Consider the following 27,945-nt stretch of genomic DNA (forward strand, 5'->3'; position numbering starts at 1 on the left):
AAAATGTAACAGTAACTCAGTCGCCTGAAAAAGGCACTAGTGCGTGCACTTGTAAAGAAAGCAATATGTTTTATATTTTTGCGCTTTTAGTCTTGCCGTTAAACGGGCGCGTTTAATCGCAGTGCGGTCTCAGCCTTAGAGCCGAACATAAAATGGTCAGGTTAGTTTTGCGTGGCTTGTGGCGCCATCTATGAACCAATTGCATCTATTGTTTCTGTAAATAGGAAGCACACTGCCCTGCGCTTTCTACCCAGAGACACAAGAGCGCGTTACATTAAGGAAATCTACTGGTCAACATATTGTTTCATCATAAAGATGGGATCAACTGTAATGTTTTATTTTTGTACAATATACAGTAGCACAAATCATTTTATTATGTAACGGGTACTCACGATATGCGTTTTTTATTGCCGATATTTCGACCCAGTTGCATGGATCGTGGTCACGGCGAAACTGAGGTGGAGGGGAGAAACCGTTGACAAGTACTAGTGGTAGATTAATCTATCTACCCTACGTCTAGTTCGTTTTTCTTTTCTAGGTTTCATATCACGACACACAACACTGACAATATCCTTACGCTCCGTACTTTGCACTATTTGTGACTTGCATAAACTAACCACTGGATTCCACGTTTGGACTAACTTAAAACCATCTTCTCTATTGAAGTTCCTAGGATGTTTCTTGATCTCTATTGCTTCTCTTACTAAACGAGGAAAGTAATGACGCTCAGTGGAGATCACCTGAGGTTTGTGTAATTCAATCCAGTGGTTACAACCTGAACTGAGGATGTGTTCGGCTACCGCAGATTTCTTAGGGTCATTATTTTTGACTGCGCTGATATGTTCCTTAATGCGTTGTGATATGGCTCGTTTTGTCTGCCCAATATACGAGCTACCACAACTACAGTCAACCTTATAGACCCCTGGGCACTGGTATGGAATAGTATCCTTGGGGGAACGAAGATAGGCCGCGAGCTTTTTAAAAGGCGTAAATATACTTTTGCACGACTCATGATGCGAAGCATCAGAGAGTGCTTTACGATCGAAAAATTTTTTTCGCTTCATTTTGGCGGCTATTTTTATTATTATAGCCTTGATAGCCACGGAATCAAAATATTTTGCATACTATTGTCGAGATAATTTAATGGAGATTAATTCCATACTTTTTAAAAATTGATTTACTGCAATAGAATTGGAAAAAAACACCAAAATAGGTCAAAAAATTTTCCTGTCCGTCATGTGTGAAACCTGAAAACACTGTAACTTGTGAAAAAATCCATCATTTGAGTTAATTTTTTTTTTTTAAATTCTAATCGACGATTGTAGGTCACTGAATGCGAATGATTAATTAATTCAGTGTCGTTTAATTGCAATTAATAAAAAACGAAAACTACAAGACTGTATATCTATAGATATTATGTACATTTATTCCACCAGGGGCGCTTGTGCAGTACCTTCTTCCTACTACAGCTGTTTTTTCGGCAATTAATTTTGAACGACTTAAGTTTTTTTTTTTTTTATATTTCATAATTAAATGAGCATTATGAGTCGTGCACTTTTGGATTTTCCAAACTTTTTTATGTTATATTTTCGATCTAAAATCCTCCCTATCTTATCCGTGACACCTTTCACATACGGGAAATATGCGGAATGCCTTTCTACTACGCTGGTTGTGTTATGATTCCGTTCAGTTCGTTTGGCTATAGTTACGTGGCCATTGAGACGCAGGACCTTCTCCAGGTGTTCCAACTCCTGCGCCAAATGATCATTGTCACATAATTCATAGGCCCGGTTCGTGAGGGACTTTGCAACCGAAGCTAAGTGTCTGGGGTGGTGGTGTGAAGTGCCGTGTAAGTATCTATCCGAGTAGGTTTCCGGTAAACTGCGTGACTAAATGTACCATCAGGGCGGGCCTCTAATGCGACATCCAAGAATGCCAACTTGGCATTCTAAAATGTCTCAATTCCGCGATAATTTTAGTCTAAAATCATATAGCACAAATGATGTAGTCCATCTGACGATGCCACCCACGGACATCTGTAATCAATCCTAGATAGGATTGAAGTTTTGCTTGAGGTGACCATAGGTACGTTGCAAGTCTACTGGACTCATAGTTAGTAAAGATTACTCACCCCTAACAAGAAAATGTAACCAGTTTTGAGAATTGAAATAGTTTCGTAAAAAAGTTTTCCACATCTCCGTGTTAAAATGTCCCTAAAATATTTGAAATATTTATTTATTATGTAAATTACGCAGTATTATTTATTCGTAATTTTTTTCTAAAAATGTTTTTTATTTGTCAAGAATTCAAAAAAGTTACTGACAACTCAGCCTTTTGTGGTTTCATACAATTTCAAGGCGGCAAAATATCTTTACTAATCTGTCTTGTGAGTAGAAGCACTCTGTTGTGCGGTTTCTACCCAAAGACACAAGAGGGCGTTACATGAAGGAAATGTCAACATACCCTCCAGTAGGTATTTCTTCGTTACAAGTAGGTAGATATTCCAATAACAAATGGGCTTAAAAGTAGGGGATGGTAAGTTTTATTATATCTTTATGGTTGCTTATCATCGGAGTTTTGTGGTAATCACGATCTGTGAGGTTATATTAGTGCGTATTGTATAATTAATGTTGTATAATTAAAATAATTGTGACATCGCAAGATTTGGGTGTCTTTTGAAATATACTCTTCTGTGGTAAGTATATTTCACGCTAAACTGCTAGTCCGCTCTGAAGTTGTTGAGCAGGTGTAGTCATACAATTTGCTATGGCGCCGCGATTCATTTCTATATTCAGAGCGGACTATACCTACCTGTCTACTCTCTACAGGAATACTGACAATCAATAGATGTAAAAAAGGACTGGCTTATGCCAACGACTTCGTAGTCGTAAATCATAATATATAAAAATATAAAATATATATAATATAATCCAAACTTTAATAACCTCTCACAAGGGTTGATTTATCAAAAACAGTGATAGAAGTTAAACTATAAAGTCAGCTAGTAATTTTATGCTTCAAAATTAACAAAGGTTCAAACAAACTTTCATCCCGTTTTAAACCCTTTAGACGTAGAATATTAAAAAAAAAACCCCTTTCTTAGTGGGTACCTGCGACAAGTATACCAATCCAGTCTATGAGGCGTCGGGTACAGATGTGAGATGTCTATAAGCATGGGCGAAAGTGAACATTTAATATTATGTTGGCTACGTGATATGTAGTTGTATATTTCATCAAAAGAAACACATTTGCAGCGCGTCGAGTACGTATCTAATCGATTAAAATTTGTAAAAAGAGGCGGGCGGTTTGCACATTCGTTGAATTCTGTTTCCGACGGAACGTGTTTGTATGTGAAAATTGGTTTTCCGAGGGCCCGCGCACCGCAGCGACGTACTAAGCCTGTTGCGGATCAGGCTCCAATGTTATTACGCTGGACTTTTTCTATAGCTAATGGACAATCCGGAAATCTCGTTTATAACAGATTCAATAAATGATTAAGGTGAATTTTATAATTATTTTTTTATCCTAACTGTTATCTTTATGTAATTGTTATTTGTTGCTGGTTATTATTTAATACAGGTGTATCTTAATCCGAAGACGTTGCTCTTAAACAATATAAGTGTTATGTCATTCATTGTATTTAATTAGGTACCTACCTACGTTGCTAAGGAATATTCCGTTTATTTTTGTTATTAGATTTTACGACTTTTGTACCTTTGAACTATTATATTTTATTATTACTATTATAATATTTACGAGATTAATTATGCTAACCAAACGTAATCAATAACATTATTTCTAGTTATTAATTAGTTCAATGATGAATTTAGTATGTTATTATTAAGATAAGAACGGAATATGTAATTTACAATTTATACCAATAATAATTCTTCTCACGTTGTATGTAGTGTCCAGACCGCTGCGAAACAATGATTCGTTTCAAAAAATCCCCTGATCGCGATCCAGTGTTTATACATCACTATCAGTCTGTGAGCGCTTTTCCTTAAGTTGGTTATGACATACCTACTTGAAATACATTCTAATTGTATTGTGTATATATGCGTGACTGATGCAGTACTTACCCGGTTGATAAGGAAACATTAGGTAACTGCACGAACTGAACTAATGAACTCGGTACTGCGAATTTTCGATACTCAGAAAAAGAAGCTACGTCAAACATTGAAAATGTTCTATTTCAGTCTAACAGAAAATTTATGATTTATTCTAGTAAACCTATTTAAATAAAGGTGGTTCTGTATTTAAACCGTTACATACTTATGTATGTGTGTTTGAATGTCCGCGTTTTTCTCAAACACTATTGATCCGATTTAGATGGGATTTTCGTAATACGTTATTAGTAAACTGTTACAAAGGCTAGAACACGTGAGAATAAGTATCAAACTTTCATTTATGTATCAAAATAAATATTTTTTTATGTCATAAATTTAATAAGTACTCATATCTCTCGATCTCGATCTCTATATCATTAATTATTAAATAATATAATCTATATGTTTATATAATTTATTAATGTTATATTAACAATAATATAATTATTTAAAATAATAGAGTTTCTTGCGAAGCTTCTCCTCCATAGCGAAACACCTTCCTAAGCGGTGGTAATTTGTTGACTTTCAAAAAGTATTCTATATGAATAAATTTTGAATAAATGAAATTTGTATTTGAATTTAAATATAATTTAATATGATTATAATAATTGATTGCACTGAGTTGCATGTTGTAAATTATAATTTACCCCCAAAATTAGTTAAAACAGGTTTATCTTTAAATAGGCACACTTATTTATTATGTATGCGCGCCATCAGTGAATATTTGTTATTATTTTCAACATATTGATATCCCACTGTTGGACACGGATCCCCACACGTCCTCGCTGATCAATCAATCACTTTACAGTTATCTGTAAAACATCTTACAAACAATAAGACGGGAGATGGGATTCACCGCGCGTACGAGAGGATAACCACACATATAAAGACGGCCGTGAGCGTTTTTACTGCATTCGCTAACGAAACGCAACTTAGACGTTGATTTTTAAACCCGAATTTATCAGTCAGTAAATAGTTATTCCATTCTTAATCAAAATGAAGTTAGAAAAGTGTATAACCGAAGCCAACATGAACCAAAATCTCCTGAACATCCAGTACGCTGTGCGCGGGCCCATTGTAGACCGAGCAGCTCAAATTGAAAGAGAAATTGAGAAGGTATGTAAGATTCTTAGAAGCGAATTAACAAATCTACATTGGAACATCCTTGAGCATGCTTCATGTCTACTCTTCCTTGTTGGTAGACACTAAGAACCACCAATGCATTTTAATGTTACGGCGCAGGACTTCCATAGAATTGTACATAAGCATTCACCTTCGAAATCAGAAGATTGTGTCAATTAACTGACACAAAGTTCTGATTTTTTTGTCTGCTGATTATAAGGAGACTTTTAAATTAGTTTACTAGTTTTAATATATTTTGATATTTATCATTTTTAGGAAGCTTTGAAATTAATACATAAGCGCCCGAAGAATGGTAAATAACAAAGGAAAACGATTTCCTGTTCATTTGACCGTAGTCATTACTTCACCGTTTTTATTTGAATCTTGCTCCCCACGGAAACTTATCTAGTCAGCCACTAATGAGGTACTTTGCCTCTACCCCGAATAAATTTACACATTTATAGGCCCGTACAAAGTTAAATATATGCGCCTAACTGCAAGAAATTAGGTTTAAGTAGATTTGGTTGACATTCACATTATGGTTATGCGACATTGGTTAATTTTTTTGGTGTTTGAAAGAAAGAAAAATCATTTTTTGATTTTTCGGATCGTTTCGAAGTACTCTAGCACTGAAGCTCTTAAATAAAAAAAATTGAAAATGTTGAACGTGTTTCGCATGCCTATTTAAATTGAATTGCAATCTTACAGACTTACAATAATTGTAATGATTTTCATAAGGATGTACGTAACTTCTACAATTTTTTTTATTAACGTAAAAATTTACCTAATTAACATTTGTATTTCTGTAATACATTATAATTTAGGCTCTTACAAACTATAACAGTGAATAATTATGCGTTAGATAGTTAATAAAGAAGATTGTTATTGTTATTAAAAAAAACCAAGAATCTAAAATTCTACATTTGGCACGTTATTTTAGTCCCTAAAACAGGAGCTGAAAAGTTATCATTTTCATGGGCAATAAATAAAAAATGACCTACATCCGAAATCCACTAGCTCCATTAGTTATTGTTATGGCATTACTTACCTCCGGCATCAGAACAAGGCAATAAAAACATATTCGGAGCCGTAAGTTGTAAGCAACGTCGTTGGGCGCAATAAGGGAGATTTATCGCGGTGTTTGCGTCGCGGGTAGGGTCGCCAGGTGGACTCAATAAACAGGATTAATGAAAAAAATATTAGTCTAACTATTTGTACTATAAAGTCTCGTTATTAAGTCTCGTATAGAGTCCCGCCACAGTAGAATAGATCCTTATACTGTGGTCCCGCGTCTCGTGTCGTCGTGTTTACAAAGCCAAGCTAAAATAATATGCCTTTGGCAATCGGACGGGCTGTTGCTAGGTTTAATTTCTTGCTAGGTTCCATGTTCCGTAGATAATAGTGATTAAACCTTGTGAGAGGCTTCTAGAAAACGTCCGTCACATAATATGTATTAATCATTCTCCACAAATACGCATTTGGGCAGTGTAATAGAGTAGGTAGGAGTGCTGTAATTTCGAAGTCAAGCAAAATCCGCAAAAAAATTACTCGTGCTCAAGTAAATCAGAATAAGCTCGACTAATAATAAAACTATGCAAGCCCTCGAAAACTATAAAAGTCCTGAAATGAGCAGACAGTTGGCTCCACTAGCCTCAACTAACATCGCGGCGCTGTGTAACAAAACTGCGGAATGGCGGCGGCTTGTTACAATTATGTACGCTTTGTTTCCGCGGAATATATGCCAAATGGCAATGTTTGTATCCAAAACAAAATTGGCAAGTTAATAAAGACTGTAGCGATAAACTTACTTAGGTTGTTTTTTAATGAAATCGAAAAAGCAGATTAACACGTAGTTCACCTGATGGTAATTTTTTGACGCTAAGCACATTTTTTAAAACTTCGGGTCTTTGTTTTTATAATAGACAGAATAGGCAAAAGTCCTATTTGAGGTCGGCCATAGATGCGTTGCGTTAGAACCGCTTAATACAGCCGTTATTAGTCAGAAATAGGTGTCAGTGGTGCCGCTAATTTATCAAATAGTAGTGGTGAATGTGGGTTATACAAGTGGTACCTTCGATGCGAAACAGACCTGTCAAACGCAGTCTTAGAACAAAAAAGTATTTTAATTAATGTTAATAAAATTCCCATAATAAAACACTTGTGGGTTGTAAAGAAAACCTGCAGGAGTTTTAAACTGTCACGCCAGTGCTTCTTTGTACCAGGAAACAGTTCAGCACACACTCACAACTTTTTATTGCTTTCACAGAGTGACATTAATACTGCACTCTTAAATTAATAGTGCTCTAAGAAATCTTCAATTTAATCATTATTAGGAAAGTTATATGGAGTTTTAAACTCCTAACATTTATTTCAGGCTGTGTAGGTACCACAATGCCTGTTTATTTATATTGTATGATTAAAGTAAAATTTAGCATAATTTTAGGAATTTAGATTTAATTTTTGCGTTCAACTTAACTTGAGGTTGTTTATTCCGGCGCTGGGCACATGTGGCACAATTTCATTTTAATGTTATATATGACAAATTGTTCTTTATCTGTTACGAAATGGACTTAATAGAATAGGAGATTTCTCTAAATTAATTACCCTCGAGGGTGGAGAAATAATCATGTTGTTCCAGTATATAAATAGGCGGTGATACCTCTCCAAACCAACCACTAAGAGTTTTTGCTACAAACTAATACTATTTAGAGTTCGTGCCCTGTATACAGAGTACTTATAGAGAAGTATTCACACAAGTCTCGAAGCCGCTAAGCGCTAGGTGGAGCTAGGTAAGATAATAACCACATTATTTAATATATGGTTACGTAAGTGTGATTAGTGCGAGATAGGGCTCCCCCGTGTACTTCATAGGTAGAAATTGTAATTATCTGTAATCTATAGGCGGTGGTACGTGCGGAGATCTATTCCGTACGTGTCTAAAATCCTACTGGTGGGAGATTATCGTGCACACAGTACAGAGAAAACAGTAGTGCAAGTCCTAAATGATTTGTTTGTTTCTTTCTTCTTGCACAATGCATATTGAAAATTACATTACAATTAATTACATTAGGATTTTTGGGTTACTTTAATGAAAGAACCTAAACCTAAAATAAAATTGTTATGACATTTATCTAAATAACCAGATTACCTATATGTTCCTATCACCATGGGGAAAACCCGTACGTGAAATCGAAATATTTTGAAAGCGCCTGTTATCCATAAGAACAATTATCCTATCCTATTTTATTATATTATATTATAATAATATTCCATTACATTTATTATATTTGCCTTTGATAAAACAACTAACATTTATTTAGCCTGTAGTGCTGCGAACTTTGCTGGAGACGTAACGACGTGCGTGAAATATAGGGCTTGTAGCGACCTTGGGCGGCAGATAGAGGCGTCCTTAACAACTTCTATACGATGACAAATGCGTGTTTCTTGTAACTCATGTTACCATGGGTTTTTAGTCAAGAGGATATTCCCTTTTTTGTTCCAAAAATAAAATAAAACAAGCGAATCTTTAATGGAAGCCAAATTAAAGCTTCATAATGTATGCATTATGAAATACTGAAATGATATTTTATCATATCGTCAGAAGCTTCAATGTACATTCATTAGAATATTAGGATTTTGCCGTATCATTCAATGGAAAATAATTTCAATCAAGGTTAATTTGATTTCATAAAAACAAAATAAGCAAGGACTATTGCTTAAAATTCGCCAATCACACCTAAACAAATATATGTTCTATGAATTGACATGGTTAATTTCTTTAATTCTTCATGGATTATATTCGTATTAATAATAATTTCTTCAGATTATAAAATATAGCAAATATTTAAAATGTATAGGATTTTAACATAATTTCGTTGATTTTTTAGAGTTCCGTACCCAAAGGGAAAAACGGAACCCTATTATTAAGCCTCCGCTGCCTGCCCGTCTGTCACAGGGCTCTATCTCTTGAAGCGTAATATATATAGTAATAGACACTTATGTATGTACGAGGGTACGTTTTTAAGTTCGCGGAATGAGGGACAAGGAGCGAAAATAAAATGTCAAAATTATTTTTCTTTTTCTACATATTCTCCTGCAAGACGAATGCATTTTTCAGATCTTTGTATTAACTTATTTAAACCCTCATAAAAAAATGTTTTGTCCTTGTCGGAAAAATACGAGGAAATTGCGTCCTTTACTTCTTCGTCTGTAGAAAATTTCTTTCCACGAAGCTCTTTTTTCATTTTTGGAAAGAGATAATAATCGCTGGGAGCCAGGTCTGGACTATAGGGTGGGTGATTTAAAATATCAAAGCCCACCTTATGCAGGGCAGCCAGTGCAATACGGCTCTTGTGTACGGGCGCATTGTCGTGCAACAGCAGGACACCTCTGGATAATTTTCCTCGTCTTTTTTCTTTGATGGCTTCTTTTAACCGCTCCAAGATTGTTGCGTAATATTCTCCGGTTATAGAGACACCTTTATCTTTGTAATCTATTAACAAAATTCCTTCTGCATCCCAAAAGACTGTCGCCATGAGTTTGCCGGCCGATTGTGACACCTTAAACTTTTTAGGAGGTGCTGTACCCTTTTTATGCCACTGCATGGAATCTTGTTTAGACTCAGGTTCATAATGGTGAACCCAAGTTTCATCTCCAGTAACAATTCGATTCAGTACAATATCCTTATCTTCTCCACAGAGGTTCAAAAACGCACGGGAACATTCAACGCGCTGTTGTTTCTGAGGCGCGCTGACCTTAGTCATGCCAAGATGGTCATGCAGAATTTTAAAAATGGTTGTATCCGATACTCCAACCATTTCTGCAAGCTGTTTCTTCTTTAGCCGAGCATCTTCCAGTACTAATTTTTCGACTTCCGCTATCGTTTCCGGAATGGTCACCTCAACAGACCGTCCTGGTCGTGGGTCGTCTTCAAGTGAATCCCTGCCTTGCTTAAAAAGGTTGTTCCACTTGTAAACCATCGTTTTTCCAGGGCAAGAGTCCCCGTAAACCGATGACATCTCTTCCATTATGATTTGCACAGACTTTCCTTGCTTGGTAAGGAACTTTATAACGGCGCGATGCTCGATTTTCTCCATACTTCCAATTTTCTTCCGGATTGAGTTGTTTAATTGTCGATAGTTTTAAAACTAATGATGCAATTGTGATAAAACTTTATATTTATACTATTTATGAGTCACTTAACACGTACCGCCCTTAACGAGCCCGCTATCCCCCCTCCAACCCTGCCATTCCGCGGAGTTAAAAACGCACCCTCGTATAACGTTAGCCACTCTAACAACAAATACTAAAAAAAATAATATAAAAGGGTGTCCAAATACAAGAAATCAACGCCATACATGAGCCAGGCTCATTGGTAGTATACAGAACTTCCAAGAGATGGCGTTACTTGTTACATTTATATTGACACAATGTCCATTGCATAATACTAAATACATATTTATAAAAAGAATAAAATAAATAAATATAATTTAAGCGATTAATTTTTTTTATTAGAACATTTGGTACGGAAGCCTCCATGTGCGCGTTCGACTCTTACTTGGCGAATTATTTCACATCGCCTAGCCATCAAGCATTCTTCAGTATGTTCTGGTTTTGTTTATCTTATTTTAAGTCTCGCGATTACATGGTAACGCTATAAGCTAACCGAACTAGACGCAGCTCGCGGCTGTACCGCAATTTGTTTTATTGCTCCGAACAAACATCTACTTGTTTCTTGCGGGAACTTTCACGCCATTTAATGCTTTTTTTTGACATTTGCCTCCGAGTTTCGGGTGGATGATATTGCGGAGGCTGACAAAGACGAGATTTTGTTTTCAGTTTAACGACTGTGGTAAAAAAAATGTTTGGTTTTACATGAGGTGTTTAATCTAGTTACGTTTTGATTTAAAATAAATAATATTACTTATTTATTATGCACGTATACATTTACACACCACAAACTCCCGAGTAAAATTCTGCATTAAAATCATTTTTCGAAAAAGTACTACTCATTCATATGTAAACAATTTCTGTGTTATTATAAGTAGATCGTTTTATATTACAACATCTATTTGTTAAGATCTTCGTGCACATGCAAGACTGAAAAGTAAAAGCCTCTCTTTATGATATCCTCTAGGGTTGTGTAGTGTGGAAAGATATTTTCGAAGTTATTTAGACATGTCTTATAGTAACTTGAAAAGACACATGAATAGATAAAAATATAAAAAAGAGTTTTAATTTTTTATCGCGTAAATTAATAGCTTAGAAAATATAGTTGTTAAACATCAAACACTTCAATTTAATGTATTTGTGAGGATGTACAGATACATAAGGGTAGGATTAAAACGTATTGGGGTGAGTAAAGTCAGTCAATCGAATGTCCTTCCATCGGGTGCCTGGAAGGCCGCCAAGCCTCAGTGACGCTCGTAAATCTACAGGCGGAAGTACTGCCTCCTGCGATCTTGAGGTCCTATTTACATCCGCTAGAGACGAAACACATTGGCGATTGCGGTTAACATTTAATATGATTATTTTATTTATGAAAATTAAATTAATTTGTTGTGGTATTGTATGGTGGTGTGGTCTTTATAATTCTTTATACTTTGACAAGGGTGGCACCAGCCCGTACGTTTTTTGCTTGTTTTAGTTAACGGCGGCGATTTAAAAGTTATGTTTTGGTTGTAAGGGTGTGGTGAGATAACACGAGGTATTCCAAGTTACATCTCAGGTACTTGACGCTTTGTGTACCATGATTCCTTCGTACTATAAATAAAATATATTTTTGAGGCTCAGGGAAATAAAGATAAATAAATCGTATGTCTTCAGGCGTGGTATAGTTTCTATAGTATATTTTTGTGTGCCACATCAGGCCACATAAATAAAAATATAGTATCAGTAGCGCATGTGTATTTCCCCTTACAACAATTGATATCAGCGCGACAGGACGCCAACATTGAGCTATAATGGGATGAAACCACCGCCGGCCTCGTACTTGTAATATATTGCCCCGGAACAATCGGGAATGCCGCTTTTTGCGGGCATTAAAACTGAAATAAAATCGTCAACACAAAGGCCGGACGCACACACACAATTGGTTCCGACCTACTGGACGTCATGGCCTACCTTATATATTACGGATCTTTTCAAATTTAGATATATTGTAATCTAAAGATCAGTAAACTATGTCATAAAAAGTTGACATTAGTTACATACAATGTATGCATCAAATACAATATTAACATGATAACTATGTTTTTGTAATAACCCAATGGGGTTATATTATAATAAGTGTATTCTCCAAGTCAAAATAGTCATTACAAAACGAATCACATAAATATCCATAACTTAACGAGTAAAACAAACAATCCTTAGCAATGCAATGTATTTCTTTATCTTTAATTCACCGTCATTATAATTCGCAAATTGATACTTTGATTACCAGGCACAGTCTGACCAACCGTTTGTAAATCTAATGAGGTCATCTGAATATGCACAGTGGTGGATTTAAAAAAAAAATAGGTGTAGGCTGTACAGTTTTTGCCGCCCCTGCTTCTACAATTGTCATGTTTTAGTTGACACGGTTGTCGTTTTTTTTTGCTCGTCACGCCCGCTCGTGACACGGTTCCCGTTTTTGGCAGCAAAGTTGGGTCCCCAAATTTGCCGCCCCAAAAATATTCAACATGCCGCCCCAAAAAATATGCCGCCCTAGGCTGAAGCCTACTCAGCCTGCTGGTAAATCCGCCACTGAATATGCAACAAAGCTTTGTATAGTAATAAATCGTCTCAACAATCGCCAATAGCGATATTAAAATGTAAATAAAGCCACAACAAAAGCTCGGCGCGGCGCTACCACAATGCCGCGGAAGTGCTTGCTATGACCCAATTGCAATGTTTGCTGATTAATTACACCAATTACATCTTGAGTTTACACGCTTCGCCACTTGTAGATAATGTTCGTGCTTTAGATATATTATCATGTTTTGGTTTGGCTCATAATATTAGCCATGGGTCGCTTCGCAATTGAGGGTTGCCTTGCAACCGGATAATCCCTAGGAGATTTATTTACTAAACCTTATTGAATTGCGGATTGGATGCTAGTGGGAACAGAACCGGACGAGTTCTTTTAGCGTCCTGCAGTCCCGACACAGGGCGCCCAGGGTGACACAGTGGTGTTTTAGCCGATAGGAGTCCGGTATACCCTCTACGCAGTATCTGGCGGCTGTGAGAAACCCATGTAGGGTTTACCCACATAAAAAATAGGTAAAAAGAATATGGTAGTTTATAGTTATTCACAATGTACAATTATGTTTTAGGTGTATGTCTTTGGAAGCTATCGCGTTTCTAGTTAGTTAACCAGATATTGCTTATCAGGAGAATGTCAAAACCTAGCATGTTCCACGCCCACTGGAATCGATAGATCTGATCACATCGGAAAATTCAATTTAATCCCAAAATCATCGGCAACATCTTTCCGGTCTCTCAATAATGGATTTACGGGAGTTTTATATCTCCGGGCGTCGGCAGAGGGCGCTGCCGGGATGGGCTTTACGACTGCGGTAATATTGCATTACCTCCGATGTGTAGCGGTGTAATGATGTAATTGATTTACGTCTGTGGCGGCTTTTTGGTTCACTTGTTTATGAGTTGTGTTTTTTCTATTTTATTTTCTTTTCATATCGAATCCCAATTGAAGCCAGACTTTAAATTAATTAAATTAGTAAATCGAAAAAGATTTTGTGTTCATGAATGAGTGTGCTCCACGTTACTTAAATAAGTTTTGGATTATCGTGTTCAAGGTTGTGATGGATCCACTATGCGACCACCGTTACCACAGAACAGCTACGTATATAGATAAAGCTAGAAATAATATATAGACTCAAAACAAACAACAACAGACGCCTGAGCTTTTATTTTTATTTATTGTGGTATAAAACTTGCACGGATGGAGATATTGTAATAAAAATTTATTGAATTTTAAACGAATAAATTGTGCACCAACATCGTAGCACTATCTTTTCATTCCAAATAACAAGATTTTCTCTGACCTCTCGCGGAAAGATACCAAAACATTCTTTCCACGTACTTAGCTTATAAAAATTTTGAACTGGGTCGAGGGGCGCAATTAAAAAGAGATTTCCCTGTAGCCGCTAAAGCTGGTTTAAAGCTGTAATCTCATATTGCAATTACATGAGGCATGAAACCGAAGCAGGCGAGCGGCACATTTAATAATTGAGGGTTTTCCACGTCGTGCGGCGTTTAATCGACGGAGATGCGCTTTCGCGGCGCGCGATACAACTGCCGCGATAATTCCGAGACTGCAGCGAATTTCTGCCACTCGGAAATGAGCGTAGGGTGTCCACACGCAACCCGCTTAAGACGATCACGCTTAATACGATTTCTCGCATAATACGCCATTTTCCGCTAGTCCCTGCATTTTGAGACATGTTTTCATACAACATACATGCATCTTAAGTCCGTTATTTTTTATTATTTGTGGTTCGATTTTGATGTCAACGAGATTAGACACCTTTATGTATGAAATAGCCGTTTTTGCGTTAGTACCTATATTCCATTTTGAGAGGTTTGGTAGAATTGTGTATATTAAGTATACAAATATAGAAATTTTCAAGTCGTCTTTGCTTTAATTACTGCATCTTATATGTCATATAATATAGAATATCTATAAAACATACTTTTAATTTAGCCGACATGCTAAGACCTGAAGTGCTCTATTACGGTAGCGTTATCTAATATGTGTTAACTATTCGATAACACGTATTAGATAACACCGTTAACCGGTTGAATATTTCAAAAATACAATTATGACATGCATTGGAATCTATCACTAACTGATGGTCACCCTACCCAAACGACTGCAATATTTAAACAGGTACATTATAGTTATTTCACAAAATTTAAGCACACATTGAAACCGACGGAGGCTTGCAATGGCGGCAGGCTTTGTTTTATTTCCGCTGCTCTCCGTACCTTTGAGGGATGCTCCGAGGACTGAATCTGTACTTTATTTTTATACGAGTTTCCATAAAGTATGCTGGTTTACATTTCCAGTAGAGTAGTGATTAAATTGCACTAAGAAAAGCAAATAGGCTCCATTCTTTTGTATTACTTATATTATAAGTGTTTTTTTTAGGTTTATGTGTGGATTTATTTATTTATCCAATCCACAGCTTTATTTATTTATGATATCTAATACTTAATATTAAAGTAATACCCAAAAATTGATTTACATTTTACGTTGTAGATACAGTCACTCATGTATGTGTGTGTGTGGATTTATTTAATCTAACATTAATCTATTCTATTATCACCATATAACCAACTAGAACTCTTAACTCAAAATTTGCGTCGATTGCAATAATTAAGAAAGTTCTTTAACTGTATGTCTAGTCTACCTCATTAATTGGCGTAAAGTACCTGTGATCGTGGTGGTGCTGCAACCGCTATCTCTAGAGAGTATTTAAAACCCTAATGATGTCGCAATGTGCAGGGGGTGCCGAAGCCATTCGCGAGGGTGGTGCGCGCCAACATCGGGGATTGTCACGCGCTCGGACAAAAGCCCATCACGTTTATCAGACAGGTAATATATTATTTTAAGAAATGGTGCGTATTGACTTTCTAACAAAAGTTTTGAGTTCGATGTTATAAAATACTGTATGATGTAATAGGTGTATGTTTTTCAACATGCAGTATGTGACCTGGCATTGAGTCTATGGCAGGAAATTTTGGTATATGGCTCTGAGTGTAGCTTTTTAATATGCATCATAACGTTGCTGTATGAGCTAGGAGTCGTTGTTAACAATATTACTCTTCTATTCCTGGTGGAGTCGTTGTTAACAATATTTCTTCTATTCTCTAGTGCACCACTCTCGCCAGGTGAGGATTAATAAACTTCTCATGTCTATGACAACTGTTTTGTTTGAACTGACGCATATAGTGTACACGTAGAACGTATTCGGGGTACATGTATGGATTTGATTAATGTCTCATGGATTTTTGTTATATGCACTAAAACTTTTTTAGGAAGTTTTATTTGGGTTGAGAGTATGGAATAAAACAATGAAAAAATGATGTCTGATTGCAGGTTTTAGCGGGAGCAGCGTGTCCAGAGCTGCTGGGGTCGTCAGATATACCCGAAGATGTAAAGGAAAGAGTACGTAGGATATTAGAAGATTGCACGTAAGTATGAGATTACGCTGTCTTTTCTTTTTTTTAATATTATCATAACCAAGAGTCATAAGACCTCCAACTTTAAAACACCTATATTTTGGCTAAGATTAACGGCCTGTTTTATTTTATCAAATCGTCTTAACAGCTTCATTATGTTTACGCCATTAGAAACTTTACATAATTTCTGGGTCAAGTATACAATTTATTACATTTTTAAATTTCCATTATTTAAATATGGAATGCGCCTTTTATTGTTTTTCGTATCGAAAAACGTAATTCACCCATCGCAGTAGTTTAACAGTGTCATCTGTATCCATAGATAGGCATAACTTTTATGTAGCTTAGATGAACGTACTGGGTAATGAAGATTTTGAAGATTCATTCCCTGAAAACGTGCAACTTAGCTACAGCTGATGTTTAAAAATTTAATTACTAACTTGTCAACTATCTATGAAATTGTCCAATCGTAGCCACCACACAAATGAAATACAATCACAGTTAAGGTCATTCCTGTAAAAAATCGGTTTAAAAGACCATAAAATCAAAATCTAAATAGCAATTCTGGAGATTTTAAACGTCCTGCAGCTTCGTATTGCGGACTTTACGAGAGCCGTAAAAGAATTCCTGTCGTATAATTCAGTGATCCCGCGAATCCCGGGACTGCGGGCTTTAATGTTGTGTAATTTGGGGACTTATCATAGTAAGCAACGTCGTTTGATATTTTTTGAGTAAGATGGCTTATGTTATGCTTAGACGATGGGCGTACAAGCCGCACACATATAAAATAAGGGCTAACTGGCATACTAAAACTCGTGTATTTTCTCAAATTGTTATGTTTAACATTTTTGTTTTCCTTTGCGACTGTACTTAAGCTTTAATCTTATTTATTTATTTTATTGATCTAATTAGAACGTAATCTTAAATATGTTGTTGTGTTCAGTGGTTTAAATAAATGCGAATGAAACAGGATTCTTATAATAAGTAGAAGTAGAGCTCGTATTTATTAAAATAACATGTTTATTCCGCGAATAGTCATCGTTAATCGTAAAATTATAAGTGTCATACGTATTATCTTAGTAACTGTACTAGTTAGCCAAGTTATATAACACGTGGGACATTAAAACTGATTTCCACTGAGGATTATTGTCAAAATTTTCCATCCCAACTCCGAACCAGGCTTGTTTTGGACAAATTTACGTACATCAGTGAATCGGGTTTATGGGCGATGTTGTGTTCGTAAGTTTTACGTTTTATGATCCATAATAATGTTATGGCTCTGTGCATTATACATTTTGGAATGTTACAATTTATTGCTACGGTGTTCCTGTAGCGCGGGGAATTGTCATTTTATATGTCACACGTTATAGTTTTATACTACGAAAAGGAAAATTATTATTCTTGTATTAGGTGTAGGTATGGGGTTACATCGACTTATACTATAGAAGTCGTGTTTTTCAATTAATATAATCATTGTTTTTGTTATGAAGAATAATAACGTAGATTAAGTTAATAAAATGAAGTATTAAATTAGCTCAAACTAGAATAGTTTATGCTCTAATAAAATTAACATTTTAAGTACCAGGAACAGATTTAATTTTATCAATACTTGTAAAATATGTTATCTGTTTCATATTTGGTTAGTTTTATTTTTAAATACTCACTTATATGATCGTTGTCGTTAAAGTTTCTTATATGTACTTAAAACCAAAATTACGTTTAATATCTGTGAAACATTCTATTGAAAGTATATTTTTATACCTTATCGAATTAATTACTTTCGCGTTTCAGTTTCAGTGGGCGAAATGAGTCGTTACCAAAGTTTTGATGAGCGTTTTTCTGAACTCATCGCGGGGCGGAGCTCCTAATGCGTTTCTTATTACGTTTAAGTTTATTTTTATTAAGCTACGAACCTTTATTTAGGACATTAATGTAACAGTAAAATCTGCATCACAATAAATGTGTTTTTTTACATATTATTTAATTATTTATCCAGAGTGTTCCAACTTAGTCCTCGAGGGTATCCTTGGCCTCAGGTAGAACTCTTATCGTATCTGTAGGGTTGATGACAGTTTTTTATGAGGGGCCACTTACTATCACTATCACTATCTACTTATCAAGCGGACATCATTGTTTGCTACTCGTACATTATAAAAAATCTTAGGTTTGTTTTATTTGGCCTTGCTTACAAGCTAACATCAGGAAAATAAATATAGTTTAAAAAACTAAAAAACACGCTTTTATGATAAAATCAACTAAAAAGTAGAAAATAATTTTCAATCTAAGAATCAATTAAGGAACAGTACCTAAATAGTATAATTGTGGAAAAAGCGTGGGGTGCTCCATTTATTAGGTTCGAAAAGCTGAAAATTAAACTGAACTTTCAAAGTGGATAGAAATCGGGTTCAAAGATTCCGTTACTTGTTACTTACATACATACATACATACATACATACATACAACCCAAGCTAGTAAAAGCGTGTTAAAAATGTTTTTTGTTTCTGCTAAGTACATAAACTAATGTTGAAACTCATCAGGAGGCATTCACCAGAAACAGAGTTGATCTACGTACTCGTATATGCCGAAATAGATCAGTAGGGTAATCCGACTTCTCCCGATCCCGTAAATTTACGATGCTAATTACTACGACCGCTTGTCTGACAATTAATTCACGCGTTCCCGAGAACGGATCTTGTTCCACTGCTGCAGGATAAACGACTATGATTTTAGCAAAAGTATATTATTTCGCAAATGATATCTTTAAAAAATTAAGGTAACGAAAGCAATAGATCTGTACTTTAATGTGAATAACAGTACCACAATTGATAATATCCACAACTGGGAGAGGTCTGGGGCTATGTCCCTGCTTCCGGGTGGTAAAAAATTTGTCACAATTTCGTTTGGTTTAGTAAAAATCTGTTGAAATCCCATAGAAAGCTCATCGGCGTAGTATTAGGTGGCCTAAAGCGTACTCCAATAAGCTGATTCAGGGCGTATTGGGGGTACCCTTCGTGTCGTATTTCAAACAACTTCCGACGAGATTTAACTACTGCTCTCCTGTGATAACACGAGAGCGTGTGAAATAAGGCCAGTAGCGGTCACTTATTCAATTGCTGATGGCGCTTGGCATTGCTTCACTATGTAGGCGTGATGAGATATACACAAGCCGTGGTGCTATGCGCTCTTCAGCTGCCAATAGAACAAGTGCCTTACATTCGAATTGATTTCTATTTGCATGACACTGACGGCCCGCGACACGTTTGTAAATTTATGCGAATCAATTCCATTCGCATGCAAAAGCGGTTATTAAAATGTTTTTTCAATGAACCCTCTCAACTAGATTCCGAAATGTATTATTCAGCTGGATTCAAATTTTAATAGAAAAACATGGATTTTGTTATGGAAACTTGCTTTTTCATGATAGGCATTTATTTGATGGTGGATAACAAATGAAGGTCATGATCATGTCTTACATCCATCAGCTTTCAGAAGGCTTTCCCTATAAAGAAAGCGTGGATACAGCTGAGACTGATAGTTTTGCTTTATAATGGAAATGTTTAGTAGCAGTGCTATTTTGATTTAAAAGGCTGTCCTACAGTCCAACACTGTGTGAGTATGACAACTTTACCAATGGCTAAGGTGGATATACTTATCTATTTAGGACTGATTCTATATTTTCATGAATGGTAGTGTTCACCTAACATTTTCTACTTCCAAATGCTAAACAAATACGTAGTCTAAGTGTTCGATCTATTGGTTGTTTCCTCAGGCGTGGTTCAGTGGGCGCGTACTCCCCCTCCAACGGGCTGCAGCTGGTCCGGCAGCACGTGGCCGGCTACCTGGCGGCGCGGGACGGCGTGCCCGCGAGCCCCACCGCGCTGCACCTCGGCTCCGGCGCCTCGGACCTCATCAAGTCTGTGCTCACCTTGTTCGTTGCTGACGTCAGGGGGAAACCACCGGGTAAGTAGATTACATAAATCTCTACTAATATACAGTGTAAATTCGACTTTGCAGTAAATTACCCTTAGTAATTTTAGGCGGTATATTGGGAGTCGTTGATTCGAATTCCAGGTAAGCCAACGATGGTGTCGATGGCGTCCCTAAAATGTCTACAAAACATCATTTGTCCACTGGACTATAACTGGACTGGACGATAAACATGGTCAGGCATGAGATCGTAATGGATATTACTTTACACCTATCTATATTAAAATAGAAGAACATTAAGTAGCTAAGATAGAAATACGAAACGGAACGTTGTTCTGGAATAGCCTATTAAAATAACGAGTTTGGAATAGTTCATAAATGTAAATTCCCGCCTATAAAGCCGATCTCCGTTGAATTAACTAAGCAGCTTGCACTCGACAAGCTAAGCGATTGATCCCGCTTGTCGTAATAACTCGCTTATCGATATAAGCACCGTATAAGCGGGATATAAGCGGCATATAAGCACGATATAAGCTTGGCTTCGACTATAAATCTGGCGGCGAAATGCCGAAAATCTGCTCCCTATTACACTAATGACGTCGTCTATCTGGTTAGACGGGCATTTTGCTCTAAGAGATTAAAGGAACTAAACTGCACTGTTTTAGAGAGTACCGCACACTGGTAGTAAGCGAAAATGAACGTGGCTAATTTATTGCCGTTTATTCATTACATGTTCTTGAGTAAGTGTCTTGTTTTATTAGGACTATATTAGGTATGTATCGTAATCCTGAGTCTCTTTGAATAAATCAATATATCTTAAACATAACTTAAATCTTTATACTCAACAACCATTTGACAAAAAGCACTGTATATGTTCGTAAATGTTCGCTAGAAATCGACATACATACATGAGAGATTTTGTGTTTAATACCTTTGATTTAGTCCAAGAAATGCATATAACGTCAGTACGAAAACGCTATCTGACAACTACAATTTGTTTCTGTCTCCCACAGCGGTGATGATCCCAATTCCTCAATACCCGTTGTTCTCCGGGACACTTTCGGAGCTCGGGCTGCGGCAGGCCAACTACTACCTGGACGAGGAGAACCACTGGGCGCTGCAGCTGGAGGAGTTGCAGAGGAGCTGGGAGCAAGCCAGCGTGGATGCCCACGTCAGGGCCTTGGTTGTGATTAACCCTGGCAATCCCACTGGACAGGTGAGTTGTTGCGCAAAAGATTGTCAAATTGTTTGATTGATTGTTCAAATCAACTTCTAGTTCAGAATTGCTTAATTAAGGTAATTAAGGTGAATTTGATTCTATCTTTCAATTTCATTCTATTGTAGAAATAATTTTGAAGTCTATAGCTTTATGATTTTAAATGGGTCAATAAAATTATGCCAAACTCTTCGTCTCGTTATATTTCTGTTCTGAATCAATAACAGCCAAAAATATTCTAACGTAACTGAATGTAGGTTAAATTCAGTGAACTCAAATTTGACTTGCAAACAGAGCGAATAAAATGGAATATTTCTTCCATTCTGATCCAATCGCGCTGATTTAGTTTACTTTACATTGCTATTTGAGATCCTCGACGAAAACAACAAATGCTGATAGACCAGATAAGATGGGGCTTCCCGAGGAATGGATGTTCGTCTCACAATAATGCCTTAATCGACGTCAACAGTTCAGAAAGTATCGTCTTCATTTCTGAAGTAATTTACTTACTTTGTAGCCATTGTGTCCCGCTCCCGAATAAATGACTCGATTTAATTCGATTTGAATAATTTATTCAAGCAGTTACCAAAGAATACAAGTGGCCATAAATTCAGAGTTTAGAGCTCTCTTATCATGAGACCCCATGAGCGTATAAAATGAGACGCAATTTTACTATTCGAATGTACATTTTACTGTTCATGCGATAAGGTCTGAAGGTAGTGAAGGTCTAATTAAGGGCGAGTTTTTCATGTTATGTTATAATAGTGTGTTATTACCAACAGGTTTTGACGAGGAAGAATATCGAGGAAATTATAAAGTTTGCTTACGACCATGACCTATTCATCCTGGCCGATGAAGTCTATCAAGAGAATATCATCAGCAAACCGTTCTACTCATTCAAAAAGGTAATGTAGTTCATAGTAAATGTATTGTTAAAATTAATGTTGACGTGAGATCTCATTAAGATCTGGGATAAAACATGAATTTCAAACTAACGATATTAAATAGGCTACAGAGATTCTAATCGCACTTAAACCATTGTTCGTGGTTGATTATGATATGCACTCGGCATGTTAGCATCTAATAACCCTAAATAGTACGATTACTATCTATGTGCCTCAATTTTAAACAGTGTGATATAAACGACAGAGATATATTTAATGGTTATGCATATATTTGTTTGTATTACTGACTGCTAGAAAGAAATATTATTTGTATCTTCTTCAGTATATCCACATTTAGATTACTTTGTGACCTATTTTATTTGTATTTTACAATAGCTTTGACCACTTTCTTCAAGCCCAGACTTTATGTTCACCTTCTTCTATTTGGTGACTTACGTTCTATTGGGAATGATGATAGAATTCTATGTCTTAAAAGACCAATTCACATTTATGTAGGTTCAACATTTATACTTGTTAAATCTAGGTGATGTACGACATGGGTGCGCCTTACTCGTCGATGGAGCTGGCGAGCTTCGTGACGTGCTCCAAGGGCTGGGCGGCGGAGTGCGGGCTACGCTCCGCCTTCGTGGAGCTGCTGAACCTGCAGCCGCGGGTGCTGGCCGCGTTCCAAGCTGCCAGGGCGGTGATGCAGTGCCCCACGGTCCTGGGCCAGTGCGTCTTGGACTGTGTGGTGAGTTGATTCATTCTTTATCTTATTGTGAGATGTTACTGGCCTCCCCTAATCTGCGCAACTCCGATCTGATGGATGGATATGTTTCTTGTTCCATTTCTTATCACGGTCCGAATCAGAACAGATCATCAGATTTGTAAATAATCATTTTAAGCCTCCAAATAAAATTATACAGTATTAATTTCAAACTAAAATTTTATCGAAAACTCTGAAAGAAAATAAATATTCGTTTAATAATATTTAAACCATTCATAAATCTAGAGAGTTCTATGTTCCATCATCAGCCACTCAGCCAGGTACGATGCAACGATTACAAGTTTGTCTTTGCGAATGTGTATGAATACCAGGAGTCATGGTATCTTAGGGTTACGAAAGTAGAAAATGTTTTCACGATGCCCTATGATCCGCAGGCGAAGCCGCCAGTTCTGGGCGAGCAGTCGTACGAGCAATTCGCTCGTGAGCGGCGCGGCGTGGCGCGCGTGCTCGCCGAGCGCGCCGCGAGTGCGCACCGCACCTTCAACACCATACCCGGATACTCTTGCAACACTATAGACGTGAGTTGCTTTTCTAACTACACCTAGCGAATAAATAGATAGGGCATTTAATGGCCACAGATATATTCCAATAATTGAAAGCATGGAGTTTATTCCATCACCTTGCTAGTTTGCCATCAATATCGTGGAAGCATCCTAGTTTGGCTAATAACCATTGCTTGGTGCAGTTGTTTCCAGACCCATTAGCCTTTTCACAAGGCTGTTATCCTGTGGTAAAAACATGCTCTGACACACAGAAGTGTTTTTGACATTATCGTTATAGCAGTCACCTATCTAACTTTCTAGTTAATATTTATGGTCCACACAAGTACCAGTCGTGCGCGTTTCTCCATAACTACAGATATTAGCGATATTAGAGGAGCCGTCAATGTCTCGCCAGTATTGATCAACGCTAAGCGCTTCGAGAATACTACGTACAGTTTTTTTTTGTGTGAAGTTATTTATGATTTGGTAATACGCACAGAAAACGTGCACAATATAGCTTTAGCAATATTTAAAGAAAGTTTTAACAATAATATGTTTGTCACAGGGTTCAATGTTCGCGTTCCCGCGTATCGAGATACCTGCGCGTGCGCAAGCTGCCGCCCGAGAGAAGGGGATGGCACCAGATGAATTCTACTGCTTAAGACTCTTGGAGGAAACTGGTAAATGCCTCATATTATAAGTAACTTACGCAATCGCGTAAATAAGAATATCTATTTTATAATGTTCGTCTCATTTATATTGATTAATGTAGTGCACCTTACACTTAATTTTATATTATATCTTGTTGTTTTAGGTGTGTGCGTGGTCCCAGGTTCAGGTTTCGGGCAGCGCCCCGGTACCTTCCACTTCCGCACCACGATACTCCACCCTCGGGAGGAGTTCCAACACATGATGGACTCCATCAGAGGGTTCCATCTTCAGTTCTTGAAAACCTACTCTTGAAAATCGAGTTGTTAGTATTAAAATAAGGAAATATAAAAAGTGTAAATGCTTAATAACCTAATTTTTAAAGTATTTTCATGTATTCTAAGCGTCTAAATTTATATTAATTTAGTTTGTTTTTACTTAAACTTTAGTTACTTTTACTAGCTTACAAATTTAGTAATGTTAATATACTTAAGTATTTAATTACAATGTGTAAGTAGATAATGTATTATTTGTATGTAAGTGTCAATTTAAATATTCGTATTGTTAATTTTGTAATAAACTTTTTACTGTAGCTGTTGTTTATTATCTTCCTAATTAAGTCGAAGATTTTGACAAACTTATTTTATGAATCGTAAATTTTCATATCGTCAAATATAACCTTTCTCAAATAAATCTTAGAACTATACTACGTTTTAATATTTAAAAGGAAAATAATAATGTAATGATAAAAAGTAAAAACTATAATTACAAGGATAACAAAGTATGTTCCCTGAATTTCCATGTTTGTAGTATTTAATGACACGGCATTTACAATTTATGTATTTTTTCTTCTCAATTCGGATATCCTTCAGGTTCTTTAATAATACAGTAACATAAGCTCTGAAGACATTAGGGATTCGTAAATAATAATTGGAATGAAGGGATAAAATTGTTTTTAAATATTTTTTTATATTCTTATAGGGTAATAAAAATCCTAATTAAAAAGTGCTTACTTATCATTTAATAAATGATTGTCATTCAAAATATTATAACAGATCTCTGTAGCAAAGTTTGAATTCGTCGCATAGGACTTTCAGCTGGTTGGACCTGACTTCTTTGATCTCTCGGAGCAGGAGCTGCCCCAGCTTCTCTTTGGCCCTGGTGTCGTCCGCGCGATTCCGAACACGAAGGAAGTCGCTGATGCAGCGCACCGCAGCTCTCTTTAGGGTGGTCCTGGACTGCTCCAGTAGGTTCCGCCACATTTGCTTGATCTCCGGCTGGTGGTGGCACGGATCGTGGGTTGACAGTTTTGAAAGCTCGGCTGTTGTGTTTATGTTTTGTCTAGAAAAATGTATAATGTATTCAAATCTTAGCAGTTCTTTAGCTTAGAGAAATTGATGTCAAATTATTGATAATGCCAAATTATTTAACAATCTCTAAATTGTTATCATACTTTTCGATAACTAAACTCCTAAATTTAAAAATATTTTTGAATGAGCAACAGATAATACGACGTGACGAACAACATCAAGACACGATGTATACCTACCTATATTCCTTAGTCATCGAGTTATAAGCTTCCTCAAAAAATTGTGAGTCGAATTTCTTGTTGACGATCTTAAACCTCTTGCTGCCGCGCCGCGCATCGTGGTTTCCCACGTATTCGTAGGCACGGACGAAGATCTACAGAAAAAAAATACAGAACGATCAAAATTATAGCAGAGAATTGCGTATTTTTTTTTTATTTTTCCCTTTTCATTTCATTTTTTTTATTTTATGATATTCGAATAAGTAAGTCAAATGACTCAGAAAATATTACAATAATCGAGGGTAGTAGCAAAAAAATATCTGGCTAAGTGACAGTCGCAGCGAGTATAGATGTTCTGTGGTCAGAGTAGGAGCATCGGAGGAGATATCGGAGAAGTTAAAATTAAAAATTTAAAGAAAAATTGTTTGGAAAGCTTAATAAAAGTTACGAACAACATCAAGGTAGGTTATTTGTTTGTGTTTGTCGTAATTCTTGTTTGTTCTGTGATTTTTATGTCTGAATTGTTATTTATTTCTGTTTATTAGTTAGCTACATACTAATTGAAGAACTTGTAGATAATCACTTTGAGCTCCAGCACTGCATGTCTCATTGCAATTAATAATAATGTCAGTCGATATAATCACGTACTTCTTCTTTCTACATCTTCCACATACCTTCGTTAGTTGATTCATCATATCGCTAAGCAACGCTTCCACTTGCTTCCTATCAGGAAACTGATATATACATTCTTCTTTCCTTACTGTATCAACTTCTGTGGTAGTTTCATTCGAGTCCACATTGTTATCATATTCTTTCGTCTTTTTACTATTGATTCTTATTATATGGTCTCTTACTCGCACATTGTTTTCGCCATTTGCGTTTATTGAATGGATATCAAACGCCAATTCACCCCTTATCTCAATAAAGGGGGCGGCGTTATGAATAAAACTGAATATTGATATGAAACAGTAAATGTTCATGGTACAGTATGAGCGTCATCTCGGCGGCGGCGTCGGCGTCGGCGAGCGAACACGCGATAAAACAACGTATTATATCGTGTCGCCGATAACGGTTTAGGAGAGTATAAATTTTTATTACGGTTGTATAGTATTGAGAAAGCATAATAGGAATAATTCTGTAATGCTGTAGAACATACGCGTTAATTTCGATTTTTATGTGTTTTTATTGTTGGAATTATCAACCCAGTCCAATTTGTTAAAACCTTTGGATAATTCTTAATTCTTAACCAAAATCCAATTAACCGAAAGTGTCGATATTATGAAATTGCAGCTGTTCGCGGGCAGGAGATCGTTTTCACTTAAAGGCTACCTCTCTACTTCTACCCTAGTAGTAAGACAATTATTCCATGCAGTTTTTGATCAGCCTACAAATACAATATGAAAGGTATTGCCGGATCGGTCTGCGCCGCGCCGTCTCAGGCGGCAATATTAGAGCTACACTCCTGCCACCTTTCGGCGCACGACGAAGCGCCTCGCTCAAATGGCTTTTTAAAACGCCAATTCTCTTTTCTTCGTTCGGTTTATTCTAACCTGCAGATTGCGAGATTGTGTGCGGGTAAACAGAAATTTGCGGGACTCAGCTGTTTGAACAGAGATACTGCCAACGTTCGTTTCTTTAAGACTGCGAGCAGAATTCAAATGCAATCTCAGTCGACATATTTGAAAAGACAGTTGCATTACCTGAATGATATGTGCACGCCTGAATCAAGCAAACATATCGAACGAAGTTTTACCTTATTCTGATTTTATGGTCGCTGAGTTATAAAAGAAACTTATTTATATAAACTCTATCGCCCAACTCCGTTCATGGTTTATACACTGTTAGGATTGTGAGATATTTTTGACATAAGAGTTAGCTTGCTACATCAGGAAGATCTTAGGGTAAACTGATTCCCAAATTTTTAAAGTACGGCCGTCATAATCATCATTTGGAAATTTTACACTTAAGATTAACTTTATCAACTATTTTATCATTGCGATATTATCATAATGTAAAATTGTTCCGTAAGATATAATGTCTAGAAATGATTGTATTTTA

The 27,945-nt window shown here is 36.4% G+C and overlaps 1 protein-coding gene across 1 annotated transcript; it reads left to right on the forward strand.

Annotated features, from left to right (window-relative positions):
- Window positions 1-5,066: 5,066 nt before the first annotated feature.
- Window positions 5,067-24,759, forward strand: LOC140756097 (alanine aminotransferase 2). The gene is made up of 10 exons (XM_073091507.1): window positions 5,067-5,225; window positions 15,739-15,828; window positions 16,333-16,427; window positions 20,185-20,375; window positions 21,356-21,558; window positions 22,341-22,463; window positions 22,987-23,193; window positions 23,604-23,747; window positions 24,277-24,391; window positions 24,526-24,759. The coding sequence occupies exons 1-10, from the start codon at window positions 5,106-5,108 to the stop codon at window positions 24,672-24,674; spliced, it is 1,437 nt and encodes a 478-aa protein (XP_072947608.1). The 5' UTR covers window positions 5,067-5,105; the 3' UTR covers window positions 24,675-24,759.
- The last annotated feature ends 3,186 nt before the right edge of the window (window positions 24,760-27,945 follow it).

This window comes from Epargyreus clarus, unplaced genomic scaffold (genome assembly GCF_041222505.1).
Source record: "Epargyreus clarus isolate Ecla_fem2 unplaced genomic scaffold, WU_Ecla_fem_2.2 ptg000034l, whole genome shotgun sequence".
Classification (NCBI taxonomy): domain Eukaryota; kingdom Metazoa; phylum Arthropoda; class Insecta; order Lepidoptera; family Hesperiidae; genus Epargyreus; species Epargyreus clarus.

Bases quoted from the DNA above. Each gene is read 5' to 3' on its own strand.
- LOC140756097 (XM_073091507.1), top strand. From the start codon at position 5,106: ATGAAGTTAGAAAAGTGTATAACCGAAGCCAACATGAACCAAAATCTC. The intron at 20,376-21,355 runs GTAAGTAGATTA...TGTCTCCCACAG, and splicing joins CGTCAGGGGGAAACCACCGG to CGGTGATGATCCCAATTCCT. The intron at 23,194-23,603 runs GTGAGTTGATTC...TATGATCCGCAG, and splicing joins AGTGCGTCTTGGACTGTGTG to GCGAAGCCGCCAGTTCTGGG.